We start from the raw sequence: 14,558 nt of genomic DNA on the forward strand, positions 1-14,558 counted from the left end.
GTGCGGTGAGCCCTGGAGAAAGGGGGTAGCAGTGCGGTGGGCCCGAGAGACAGGTGGCTCAACCAGGAAGTCCCAGAGTGGGCACAGAAGTCCCCAGGAAAGGGGCGGCTTCATAGGGAAGGCCCCAGAGGGGCGACACTACCGAGAAGGCCCCAGAGAGGGGCGACACTACCGAGAACGCCCAGAGTGGGCATAGAGAGCCCTAGAAAAAGGGCAGCATTAGAGAGAGAGCCCCAAGAGAGGGGCAGTATTCTAGAGAAGACCCAGAGTGGGCACAAAGACCCCCAGAGAGCGGGCAAGTCTACAGAGGGGGCCCGAGAGGCAGGCAGTGTATGTACAGAGACAGACCAACATCCATCCCATCTGCGAGGCTTGGGTATCAGGGGAGGTTGGAGCCACGCATAGCCCATAAGGCTAGGGTGCCCGGGAAGCACCCATCATACAGGGAGACCCCCTGGAGAGTCTGGGAAACCACAGGGACAGAGGTCCCAACTAACCGTGCCCAAGGAGACATAAGGCAGCCTCTCAACCTTATCTAACATCAAAGACGTGGCGGGCAAGAAACAGAGGGTGCCCTTGGGCCGACTTGGCACGGAGAAAGGGGTCTGAAGGAGATCACTGCCCTCCTAGAGGACCCCGCCATGACACTGTCCTTTCTGTACAGCCTATAACCCTCAATGTGTACCGCCCAATCGTGGGAAGAATCCCACCAGGTTTCTGTTAGCCCTACTAAGTCGTAGGTGTTTTTGCAAGCAGGAGTGCTAGTTCATCCTGCTTGCTCCACATGCTCCTAGTATTAGTATATAGGCACTTGAGCCCTGTGACTGGCGCCTTTTCTAATATGATGATACCACCAAAACTTTGTAGTGTAGATCTGGTCTCTGTCTGTAAGTAATGTGGCAATTCTGAATTATATGTCTTAGGGTGGTCAACATACCGCATGGATGCCACAAGTGGCATGGGTAGCCTTTTTGTGTGGTATGTAATAGGGGAGATGGTAGGGAACAGGGGCAGGGCAGCAAATCAGGCAGAGGAAGGGGATTGGAGTGGCACTTGGAGAGGGTACAGTGGTTAACTTGGGCACTTGCAAAAAAGGCTGGTTCCCACTGCTCTGTCTAATCAACTAAAAAAATCTAAAGAGCCATGCCAGCCTCCCCCAATCTTCTGGATTCTTCCTTTTCTCCTTTACCCATTCTTCAGGAAAACTATGCCATTACTCTGTTCTCTCCCACATTTCAGGTTATATGCTACCCCTGTTGACAGCAGCTGTCTGCCCCATTTTCCCCTCTGCCACCATGGCAGGGACGCTGTCTACCAATCTCCCTCATATGATTGATGTGTATATCCCCCATTACTGTTTCCTCCATACACAGGTCCTATACTCTGTTTTTACATTCCCACTTCCCCCCATGACCCCATATTTCCATTCCCCCATTAAAATTTGTGTTCTTCTTGGGAAATAAGTCTTCCATGCTAATACATTATAGCCCACTGAGTGGGAAGGACAGAGCTAAATTAAGGGTGGTTGTTCTGTTGGATGCTATTAATGTCTTCCATCTAATGACTCTTTATTCTACAGATGGCTACAGAGGTGCTTGAAACTATGGCCCCACTTCCCTTTTTGTTGATCTGATTTTCCCAACATCAACTAGGCCTGTTGCTGTTGGGGAAACTGGAAAGACTTGAAGGGAGAAAAAGGAGGCCATGAGAGAGAACATATCTATACTACTTTCATAGAGCTCCTGATTGCAACATTAGGAGCATGGCTCTGCCTACCCACTTTTGCTCCATATGTGCCCAACCCAAAAATGGAGAGTGCACATAGACCCTAGTAGCTGGAGAGACTGGGTTATTGACCCTGGGATAGGGCAGGGATACAGCTGGAGGTAGTGCAGGGTTTCCTTGAAGTAAAAGGGGATGGAAGAGAGGAGACTGGCACACCAGGGGACAGTGGGGAAGCAAATGAATTTCAAGAGCCCTTTTTGTGCAATTACTTTGGCCTGCCAAAGCTACAAGAGTTGCAGTGTTCAAGTAATAGTAATAATAGAAAAACATAGCTAGAAGGGAGCCATGACAAGGAGATTGTCTAATCAAAGCAGGATCATCCCTGTCAAACCATTCCTGACATATTTGTCTAATCAGCACTTAACAACATCCAATGATGGAGATTCTGGAAACTCTGTAGGTAATCTGTCCCAGTGCTTGGCCACCCTTTAAATAATAATCAGTTTAATTCTTTACATCTTCAATGATTCCAAACAATACATGGTGATTCAGGAGAATGGGAAAGTGAATATCAATGCTGGCAATTATTTTAGAACATGCATTATTTGAGTCTCCTATTGCAGGCACAACTGAAATACATGAGTCTTTCCTGCTTAGTGAAATGTAATCCTTTTATGCTATATTAAACCCTAAAACAATTTGCCCCAATGTTTTTTTTTTATTCCCAAACTGTCCTGAGAAAATTTCAATTGTATTGCCTTTTACTTGAAATTATTATAATTTACATGGCAATGTTATAATTACTTACCACATAGATGCATGGTGCCTAACAGGGAAGTCTGAAGAGGGGGTGGTGGTTTGAATGGGTTTACAATGTAAAGTTACACCAAAGATAGAGGACCTCATTTGGATCCAAATCATTTTTGCACTATGCTGCTCTAGTGACTAAAAATGTAGAGGCTCCTGGTTTGCACAAATGTAAATGAGATCAGGATCAGGGCCTAGCTTATAATGAAAGGACAGCAGATGTGGAGGCAGGAAGGAGGGCACAACTAAGCAAAAGGAGGGCTATAGGCTTGGACATTTTTAAGCAGTGAGAGGTAGATATAGGTGACTTCACATGTCTGTGCAGGAGTATCTTATTTTACTCTTCTTTGGATTATGAAAGTTATAGAGAGGAAGTTGAGGCTGATGAGCTTTGCATAAAGAATAAATTTTAAGGGGACAGAGAACGAGAGGAAGACCTTTATATCAAAGGGAACTAGATGGAAAATGCGAAGATTTTTGAGAAAAAAAAGAAGGGAATGAAAAGAGAGGGGAGGTGGGAGGCTGAGGCAGTGCAAAGTGCAAGAATAGTGTGAGCACAGAAGAGATCTAGGCATCTCCAGGGTTGCCTGAGACCCTCAAGGTGAGGATGAAGCCACTTTTCCATTCAAACCTTCACAGCTTATATCTCGTCTCGCAGCCTGTGTCCCATAGCACAGATTAATCTTATTAATATTATTGCAGCCATTTCCCAAATGTGAAACAGAGAAAGAAGCAGTCCCTGACCTGAGCAGCTTACAGTCTGAAAAGAAAAGCAAATGGACTGGAAACCTACAGAAAGGAATACTACATATAAACTGGAAGATCACAGGGATGATTAGCTGCGTCTTTCCCATTCCATTCATTTTATAAATATTTGCTATTTTAAATTAACCTGAAGAAACCTTCAATTTAGCTGTTACCAGCTGGCTTATTTCTAGTAAATCTCCTGGTAGATATTATGAATTGCCCAACCCTGCTCCCATATACGTCAGTTGCAAGATTCTCATTGGTTCCAGCAGTCCAATATCAGGCCCAGCAATCTTTTCTAATTTCCCAGAACTTTCTTTTCCCTTTTTCGCCCTTGGGATTGCAGTAATATTTTCACCCTGAAGTTCACTTTGGAGGGTTTCCCATTGCTATTTTGTTGCTGTCTACTGTATACACTTAGATATTTGAAACTTGGTTTATTTTTCTCAGTCTTGTTTTGGAAACAAGCCTGGGTTCTGCTTCTTGGCACAGAGCTTTCATTTTAGTTTAAACGAAATGCAGATTAAGACTAGATTTAACACATGCTTTAGTATTTGATTGGAATGGAACCTACGTTCTTTTCTCCATCTGTTAATGATATTAAAAGGAGGTGCTGAGCACTTGTGTCTCTCTTTGCAGTGAACATGATATGAAGTTGGGGGTAAACTTTAGAATTTAAAGAAGAAAATTGTGTTCTTTTGTATTTGATGCCTCAGATATCCCATCTGTAGAACAAGGGCTAATACTAATACCTTGCTGAGGTGAGATTAATTAATGTTTATAAAAAAACCCATATTTACAGAACCTTGGGTGAAGAGTACTAGAGAAGATTATCACCTATAATCTCTAGGCTTTTGACATTTCCAAGTAAAACTTTAGTGTTGAGGAACTTCAATATCTTCTGGTTACTATATGTAAACACCTTAGAGAGGGAAAAATAAACTACAGTAAAGTACAGCAGTTTTTCATTTCCTTGTTCAAGTTTTAAAAAAGAGGCAACTGGAAACTGTTATAAATAGATATAAGGCTATAACAGGGATGATGAAATAAATGCTGGTAAGAACTGGTTGAATCTTCACCCAACCTCAAATCCATTTTTGCATTGTGAAAAAGGTTGGCTCCCCCCCGCCCCCAGTTATTTTTTATTTTTGAGCTGCCTTTGCATTTCCGGTTTCCTCACTGGGACCAGCAATGACATGAAAGGGATAGTTTGGTTCTACTCACAAACCCTCCAGCTTAGTTGTGCATATGGAGGAATTTGAATAGTTGAATTTCTGATACATGCCCAAGGCTTTGGTCTACCCCATATGTACTGACACCTGACAATTTGGCAGCATATACAGTTTAGAGAGACCTGAATGCATGCCCCATCACTGCTCACTGTTTCACCTGCCTGACAATAGTGCTGGGCTGCATGTTTAGGACCTTTCTGAACCATCTATATTCTGCAGTTGGCAAATTTGGGTGGTATAGGAAGGACATGTTTTTTTTGGTGATGATTCCAGGATCAGCAGGGTAGTAAGGTCACGGTTTTATGTCTCTGTGCCTTAGCTCTACATCTATAAAACAGACGCAGCAATACTTCTCTATTCCATAAAGGTGAGATGAGGATAAACAGAAAAAAGACTTTTGGAGGCTCAGTTGCTATGGTGATAGGAGCTATCTAGTAACTACCTTGGATGGAAGGAGCATTTTCCTAGGAATCTATCTGGTGCTGTTACTTTGGGAAGGTTGGTCTTGCTGTTGCTTATCTTAATGGAAATCAGTGGGAATCAATGCTAAGCAAAACTGACTAAATGTCAGGGACTCTGATCAAGCAGGCCAGGCTGGGCTGAGTTCATGAGTGACCACACCTGCCCCTGATCCATGGCTAATGTAACTAACCCAGTTCTCTGCAACCAGACTGGCTGCTGAAAGCACCACTCACCCCTTTTAAACACATTTGCAGACTCAGGCTACAAGCAAACCTTGACACAGCCTTAGTCTGTCCTTGCAAGCCTCTCATTCACAGCTCTCCTGACTTCTGACCTGGCTTTGTCTTTTCCTCACCCTGATCTTGGATCTCCCCTGAAACTCAGCATTGGCTCCACCCTCTCTGATTTCTCTGACATCCTGACTTGGCTTGGTTTCCTTGGTCCTGATTTTGGATTTTCCCTGGAACTCAGCAGTGGTTCTCTTGCCCTTGGCTCCTGACCTCAGTTTGTCTCAGGTTATATTTCTTAGATCTTCCCTCTTGCCTCCCCTGGAACTTGGTCCCACACTCTCTGTTCCACTGGCCCATATCCTAACCTGATGCTCTGGTAACCTGTGCCTCCACTTTACTGACCTCCTAGTTGCCCTTGACCCTCCACCCCCACCCTGGGCCTATATGCAGGCTTGGCTGCCTCCATCCTGGCCGAACCCTTACATTAAAGACCTCGGGGTTTGCCCATAATATATACTTTGGTGTAACTCAAGGATAAACCATGCCTGCTGCACATGTGCATGAGAGGAGGCGTGATTGTGAGATTGCACATTAGATCCCATTGGACCTTACCGGTGGTGCAGGGGGAGCCTGCAACTGGGAGCCTTGATCCTGGCCCCCCCTTGCACCAGCAATAAGGCATGGTGGGATCTGGGTCAGTCACATCCCAGGCTCCCCCTGCACCAACAAGCTCCCACTGCTGGGAGCCCCCTGAACCTCAGTTGAGGGGCTCCCAGCTGCAGGGGCACCCCACACACCCTTGGGCTGGAGGATCACTGCTGCAATAATCTCCTCAAACTTGGGGTATGGAAAACCCCTGGAGCAGGAAGAATTGCCCAAGGAGCAATTTCCCTGCCCTGGGGATGCGGAGAAACCCTGGGGACTAAAGGATTGCTGAAGGATGATCTCCTACCCCAGAGTTTTCCCACACCCCTGAGTCCTAGGAATCACAACTGCAGAAATCCCTATGACTTGGGGGTTTTGCATTGGACATGGTGCACTCCTGTGGCTGGGAGCCACATCACCTGAAGGGGTAAATTCACATGTGTTGAAAGAAGACTGCTATATATGCAAATTAAAGCTCAATAACAACCAGCTATAAAGCCAGTACACATTTTTGAGGTCTAACTGTATAGCTGAATGGAGCTTTTTATTGTGTGATAGCTACTTTGCATGTGTAACTGGTCTCTAGGTAATTGTATACTTAACTAGTTAATTGCACAATACCTGCAACATGTAGAGGGGGCCATAGATTCAGCTTTGGAGACATGCTACTTTTGGACTCACATATGCAGATCAGGTTGAAGTCAGTACTGCTTATTGTGTCTAAATAGTGAGATATACCCTAGAAACTCCTCAGCTAGATAGAGATTAGTGGATAGATTAGTACATGTGCATCAAGGTGTTGATTTTGGCCTCTAGTTCATATAGACTGAAGCCCAAAGTACTTATTTAGCTATGAGGGCCTGATTCAAAACTCACTGGAGTCAGTGGAAAGACTCATGTGGGCTTTAGATGGTTTTGAATCAGAACCATGTTCAGGTCTTAGGGTTATGATAACAGTTCAAGTTCTCTGCAAACTCCAGCATCACTTTAATAATGTTTTTTTCCTCCTTTGTCATGATCCTATTTTTGTTGATGGAAATATGTCTCTCTTACCTTACAGGGGAACGGGAGAACTTTGGGAAAGTGAATTCCAATAACCTGGGTCTTCCTTATGACTATTTCTCAGTGATGCACTATGGCGCGTAAGTTGGCCTTTGAGTTTTTCTTGTACAGAAGCAAGAAGAGCTCATGTCTTCTGTTCAGACTTAGGACACAAAATTGATTTTTATAGGGAATGACTTATGGTATTTACTTTGAATGACGGGATATGCAGGAGTAAGAAGGAATTTATCCTTTCTGCCAGATTTATTTCTAGTAAAGATAGAAAGGGATAGGGCTGAAAAAGAAAGCAACATTTCCTCTCACTTCACTAATGATTTAAATTAAAGGCCTATCTATAGCCATAACTTTACATTTAGCACTAACATGCCTCTGAATTCTGAGCCATCTCTGCTAAGTTCTATAGAGACAGGTCTCTTAATGATATCACTAAGTCATTAAAGCAACAGTACAATGAAAGAGAAGGAGGATCCCCCCTACATAATAAAGATGTTGTGTAGCACCTTTTGAATATCATGCTATCTTTGCTTATGGTTTAATGCCACAGTTTAGCCCTTAATGTGTAAGCCTGCATCAGGCACCTTGTCCCTCATTTCCACTAGCAAGGAGAAAATTTCTGAGCATTTTCCACAGCAAAACAGTAATTAAAATTAAAAAGGCTTGTTTAGCTGAAGGCAAAGAACAGCAAGTATTAGTTTCAAGTATACAAAAAATCAGGAGCTGAGACAGTACTGCTACTGATTATCTCCAATGGCAAAATAGCTTGCTCTGTTCCACAACTTGTCAGGATGTTGTTGTAGCCATAATTGTTCTGGGAATATGTGAGAACACTGTTTTATCTGGTATTTAGTTTGCACTGTCTGCTTCTTTCTCAGACTTGAAGAAGGGCACTTTTTTGTGTCCAAAAGCCTGATTAAAGTTTTTCCTAGCTATACATTTGCTCTGTAGCCGAAAGCCCCCTTTGTACATTTCCCTTCTGGACGTTGATATAATAGAAGCCCCTTCTTGCCTGCCTCCTCCCCATTTTGTGCATTTCTTTTTCCTTCTAAGTATTGGCAGAGACCTAGCACACTCATTGTATGGGTGTGGCAAGGCTCAGAGCAAGCCAGAAAGCTAAATTGGCTTTCTTTAGGATAAACCTACAAACTACATCTACATATCAATTTAAGCTCAGTGTCACTAAAGAAAACAAAAGAACTAAAATATCCACTTCAAAGACTGTAAATATATCCTGGTGCTAATAACTCACTTACTGTCCCCAGTAACCTTTGATCCTCACTATCTCACATTGCATTTTTATATATTTCTCACAGTGCATTTTTGTATTCCATCTGTCTCATCTTTACCATGGCATTTTATATTTTATATTTTATACTTTTAAACCCTTAAGCAATGTACTCCCTGTAGAATGAAGTTACAGCCTGCACCATTGTTAAAACCTGCCTTGAAATTGTAATTGTAAAGTGATAAAATCTGCTATATTGGGCTGTTTTATCTGGTATCCCTTGAATGAATGTGAGTATGAATGACAAAACAAGTACCTTTGGCTGTTAATTAACAATAGCCTAGTCAGAGAAACTTACCATTGCAAAACTCTACTCTAAGAGCCATTTTATGCTAATCAAGCCAAGAAACTGATTCCTGGAACTAAGCACCCACTTTATTGACTGTTCCTGTAACCCATAACAATATAGCCATTAGGGCAACAAGTCAAGGATGGACTCCTGAAACTTCAGGTACCAGCAGGCAGAGAACCCTGTGACTAACAGCTGTCATGTACTACTTAAAACCAATGTGGGACAGCGACCTCTGGATTGGGCAGCCAAGATGATGATGGGGGATCACACAAATCTGCCAGAAAGGGATAAAAGGCAGTGAAGCATAACTCTCAGTGGTACCCTCTCATTGAGCACCTGACCTATCGAGACAGAAGGACAAGCAGGCGACCCCCTTCTGGAGAAGACATTGCCTTGAAGGAAGCTGACCATTGACAGCAGACTGCAGGGCCTCAGATAGGTAGATATACTGACACACCGCTCTCACAATCACTACACACCACACTACATGGGTTTAAATGACATGGGTTTGAATGAGTGAGTGTGTGTGTGTGTGTGTGTGTGTGTGTGCGCGCTAAGGTGACTAGTACCACTCATAACTCAAAATTTGCATTTATGAGTTTATTGGTAACTTCATATCCTGTCCAATAAACTAGAATTTATGATGATCCCGAGAGTTGGTCCTTTGTGGCCAACAGCTCCAATAAAAGATATCGTTCGCTTCCTGCATCATGTGAACAGAATCATTTCAACAAATGGTACCTTTCTCCGTTGTTTCTTATTTTTATTTTTGCCAGGCTCAAGGTTGCTACTTCACTGCTGCTTCTTATATCTCATTTCTGTGAATTTTCTTTGCTTGCCCTCTTCTATTTATTTATTCCATTCAAAATTGTATGTAGATGGTACATTACTGTTTTTTTCACAGTAACAAAACTTGTATAATTTTAAAAGGAATTTGATCTGGTAATGTTATTTTTCCCCTGTTTCTGAAGCTATGCTTTCTCTAACACCTCTGGGAAAGCGACTATCATACCAATTCCTGATCCTTCTGTACCCATTGGACAGAGATATGGACTGAGTAACCTGGATGTGGCTAAAATCAATAAGATCTATAACTGCAGTAAGTGCCCCAAGTACTAGACACACATTTTATGCTAATGAATATAATTAGATGCTGCCAGACTTACTCCCATCAATTTACCTTACTACTTTCTCAAAAGATCCAAAACAGGAAGAGGGCCAGGATGCCTTTAGAGCTAGATTGAACCTTGAAGGTCACAAAAGTCATAAATGGTGTATAGGCTTTGTATTGACCCTTCTCACAAGGGTCATTCTTCATCTGACTTTAATTTTTGAGAGGTGCTGCACCTGTTTTCATAGACGTTAGGGTCGGAAGGGACCTCAATAGATCATCGAGTCCGACCCCCTGCATAGGCAGGAAAGAGGGCTGGGTTTAGATGACCCCAGCTAGATGCCTATCTAACCTCCTCTTGAAGACCCCCAGGATAGGGGAGAGCACCACCTCCCTGTTGTATATGCTCAACACCTTTTGGAGTCACAGAAGCTGCCTCTGAGAATTTCTCTCTTCAGAAAAGCTCCAAAATTTGCAAACGTGAAATTTCCTCAGCCGTGATTGTGATTTAGAAAATGACATTTATCCCTGTTACGGGCCAGTTGTAATTGTCATCAGTGAGACAATGCTCATGGGGCTGCAAACATGGATGTAGTTTAGGTTAATTATAGTATACATCAACTCTGCAGTTTGAGGGGAATTCCTTGGTTATGGTGTTTTATTTTAGGTACCTTGTTCTTTGTCTACCCATCCCACAGTCATGCCTATGGTACATGAGGGTCCAGAAGCACTGGGAGCTGGTAGGAACCCATCGCTCAAGATATTTAAAACAGCATTGATAAAGTGCTAGAAATTCTTCTCTGCTCTGACTCCCAGTGGACGAGCTCATTTAGGGGTGGCCAAACCCCAGCACATGTGCCACAAATGGCATGGGCAGCCCTGTATGTGGCCAACAGCAGACTGGGGAGAGAACAGAGAACACAGTAACAGACAGGGGAGGGAGGAGAGAGCAGAGCAACAGGACAGGCAAGGGAAGGGGATTAGAGTGGCACGCAGGGAGTGTCCAGTACTTACCTTGTGGTATGCCTGCCAAAAATATTGGCCCCAACTGAGCTAATTGATCTAGTAGGTACTGGTATTTTCCATCTCTAACATCTGTGATTCAATCAGTTTCCAGGAAATAGGCAAGAGACATGATGTTATCTTAGCATCAGAATGCCTAAGTTTGCTCTAAATTGGATGAGTGAAGCCTTCATGAATACTCCTACAATAATTAATCAGAATAAGTGTTACTACACCTGGGTAACTAAGAACAAAAGCAGGTGCTGAGAGTAGTTTCCTCCCAGTCTTTAATTTTACTCTCCTCCTGGAGATCACTAGTCACAAAGGACCCTGTGTAGCAGTTGTGCATGTTGTGAAAACGCTAAAAGTAATTAAACCTCGGGCTTCAGTGTGTGGGATGATAGCTGATGAGAGCTAGGAATAAATCACCTTTCAGAGGAAGCACTGAACAGTGGACTTTGTTTTGGGGAGTTGAAAAGACCAGATTAGAAATATCGAGAACCAAATCAAGTTAAAGCCAGCACAACAAACCTCCCCAACAAAAAAACACCCCTCAAGAAACAAGTACTCCTCACCAAAAACCAGAAAAGAAAAAATACCAGAAAACAAAAGCTCTCCAAAATAAAAGTCTAAACTTTGCTGACTCAAGTGAATAGTGAGAGAGAAAGGAAGAGTGCTATGCCTTTGCATTTAGGCATTTTGGAAGACACTCAAAAGTCTTTGAAGGCCATGCATGTAAGACATAGACAGACAGACAAAGACCAGACTTGGAGAGCCAATGAGTGAATCTAATAAGGCAGCTCCTCTGTCCCTGCACAGTGCAGTGTACTACTACCAGCTCACAATGATTATCATTGTTTATTTTGCCACATTCTGCATCCCAAGGGTCTGATTCTGCACACACTTGTGCATGTCATTAAATTTACCCATGAGAATAGATCCATGGACTTCCATGGAAGTACTTTTTGATTGAAGTTAAACACGTTTGTGAAGGATCAGGGGGTTATTGTATTAAAATATGTGTGTGATTCAGTGTGATCTTAATCAAGAAACATCACAATGACTCATGATTTCCTTTTATTAGTATCATTATTTCACTGACAGTCAATTAATTCTTTCAGTAGGAGCACTGACACATTAGTAAACGTGACAATTAATGCTTTTAAAAACATGAGTGACATTAATGAATTGAGATAGCTCTGTCTCCTTTTCCTTTTGAACAAGATTCTTCTGCACCTCTCATTTTCCTCAGAACTGTTTTGTTCTTCCTTCAGATCGCTGTAGCAGTGTACTTCCTAATGTTAATGGCACCTTCTCCTCTGCCAACTACCCATCTCCATACCCAGACAATAGCAATTGCCTCTGGCTCATACGAATTCCACAGAACAAGGTGACTTTTAGGAAAAAGGATGTTCATGTATTATTCTTGTATCATCATCGTTATAGCCCTACCAATGGACCAGGATCTCACTGTTTCATGAGCTATGTGAACACAAGACAAAAATAGCAGTTTCTGCAATTATATCATTATGTATCATATATTATGTCAAATAATAGTAAGAGCAATTAAACATTGGAACAAACTGGGAAAGGAAGTGGTGTATTTTCCATCTTTTGATGTCTTCAGACTGGATGTCATCCTGGAATATATGCTTTAACTAAACATATGGTATTGGGCTCAATACAGCTGCAAATAGATGAAAATTTAATAATATAATTTGGATAGCATTTTTATAAAGATCTGACTAGATGATCTAATGGTTGGTTCTGTGAGAGGGAATCACTAAGGCAAAACTAAAAAGTTGCAGAGTTGTGGAAAGGAGGCTGGCAGCTGATGAAAACTAGACCAGAAGTAAAATGGTTTCAAGGGCAGTATTGCTGGAGGCAGGTAAGGGAAGATAGCCATGGAAGGACTAGCAAGACGGAAGAAGCATCAATGAAAAGAAGGACAGGAAAATAAAGGATAAGAAGTGGGGATCGTGGCAAAGGGAAAAAACAGCAGAGGAAAAGGTTTACTCTTCTGAATAAGGACTGTGAGAGGAGCTCAGGGTTTGAGGAAGATCCTTTCTAAAACAGATTCACAGGAAAACCTCTACATAGATGGGAGATTTGGTTCAGGGTTAAATGAGAATAAAAAAGAGCAGGTGTCAGGGAAGATTTTAATTTTCTGGATTTTTTTCCTCTTCAGGTTTTCCTGCAGTTTCAAGAATTTGGCCTTCAGTCTTCCCCAGACTGTGCTTCGGACTACGTCCGCATTTATGATGGAAGCAGCAGAAATGCCCGGGTCTTGCTGGACAAGTATTGTGGGGTGGCTCCATTACCAGCACTGGTGGCTTCTGGACACATGATGCTTATAGAGTTTGTGAGTGATATGGCTATTGCAGGAACAGGTTTCACAGCCTCCTATAGTCATGGTGAGGACAGTTCCTCATTTACAGAGCTTGCTTGGCAAATACTCCTGAGAACTTAACATTTTGTGCAAGTTTGCAAGAATACACCCATCCTAATGCTGTAATCTTTCCATGTCCTTTTTACCACACATAGCAACTGTTTAAACCTGGTGGCTTTTAGATTGGGAAATGAAAAATAGAGTTTTCCATGGCCCTTTGACCATCAACCTTTATATCCCACTCATGTCCATTTGGAGATCTGTGAACCCTTGCTGGGGTCTCTAAGAATAACTTGTTTTAAATTCAAGGAACTGAACAACAGTAGATGACAGGAAAAGTATATCCACAGGTTGAAAAGAAGCTGTAGAACACTATAAAGCCCAGTGACTCCTCCTTGCTGTGATTCCATACCTGAGTGGAGGCCACTCAGAAACACCCAGGTGCTGCAGGAAATGGTTTTAGTCCTTCACCATACTCATATGTAGTACTGGAGGGCACTGTGCATCTAGGCAATAAACCTTTCCATTGAGATGTGAAAGCACAGTCCTGGCCACATGTAGGTGCTAGAAGGTCCCATGACACTTTTTATAAGTAGGAAAAAGAACAACAATTTTTTGGTAAATTTCAATGGATATAAGAACTAAGGTAATTTAGTCTGGAGAAAAGACTGATGAAGGCAATTACAGAGAGGTGAAGATAGCCTTTTCTCTATGGCTTTTGGGCACATGTGACTAGGACCAATGGACTTAAGCTGCAGCAGAGGAATATAGGTTGGTGATTAGGACAAATTTTCTGACTATAAGAAGTAGTCAAGCATTGGAACAGGCTACCTAGAGTAGTTGTGGAATTTCCATCCTTGGAAATTTTCAAGAACAGGGTGGACACACACTTGGCCGGGAGAGTTTAGTTGGTATGATCCTGCCTTGAGCTGGGGGCTGGACTTGATCAATGGTTCTCAACCTTTTCTTGTACCAGGACCCATTTGTAAACATTAATGGCCAGACCCAGTGCCCCTTACTCCCAACCGACTGCTTGCCACCCCCAGCCCCCTAGTGTGTGGGGCAAGGGGGGGGGCATGGAGGCCCCCAAGCTGCCCCATGCAGGCTGAAACTCTGCCAGGCAGCAAGGGAAAAGCCACAGATTCCCAAGGTTTTTCTCCTTTAAATATGCATTTTTAAAGTTTGCTTGTGTCCGTTTTATATATTCTTATGACCCACATTTGGGTTGTGACCCACAAGTTGAGAAATGCTGGGCCAGATGACCTTTTTAGGTCCCTTTCAGTTCTACTTTCCTGTGATCCTATTGACTCTAATATTTTTCATGTTCCGAAACTCAAATCTTTAGTAGTATTGCAATGTGCAGTTGGAGGTGGCTGCATTTTATTGGTGGATGAACTTATTGCTGGACATAATTCTTTCTCCAGTACAGTTGCATGTGACCCCTCTTCTCCATAGGAAATACATTGCCTATGTTCTCAGCTCTTTTAATGCAATTACAGGTATAGATAGGTATTAGCCATAGGAATAAGCTGCCTAAAAGTAATCTTTCAGTGGATAAATTTCCTCTTTTCC

The 14,558-nt window shown here is 42.7% G+C and overlaps 1 protein-coding gene across 3 annotated transcripts in view; it reads left to right on the forward strand.

Moving 5' to 3' along the window:
• The window catches only part of LOC102380263 (astacin-like metalloendopeptidase), a 31,188-nt gene that overhangs the window by 10,150 nt on the left and 6,480 nt on the right, over positions 1-14,558 (forward strand). For 2 of the 3 annotated variants that reach the window (XM_025209866.1, XM_025209867.1), the window contains 4 exons: positions 6,909-6,990; positions 9,456-9,583; positions 11,872-11,987; positions 12,786-13,011. In XM_025209866.1, coding sequence (XP_025065651.1) covers positions 6,909-6,990; positions 9,456-9,583; positions 11,872-11,987; positions 12,786-13,011 — 552 coding nt within the window. The remainder of the gene's footprint in view (positions 1-6,908; positions 6,991-9,455; positions 9,584-11,871; positions 11,988-12,785; positions 13,012-14,558) is intronic. The other variant, XM_025209868.1, reaches the window with a different exon arrangement.

The sequence above is a fragment of the Alligator sinensis genome, unplaced genomic scaffold (assembly GCF_000455745.1).
Source record: "Alligator sinensis unplaced genomic scaffold, ASM45574v1 scaffold441_1, whole genome shotgun sequence".
NCBI lineage: Eukaryota > Metazoa > Chordata > Crocodylia > Alligatoridae > Alligator > Alligator sinensis.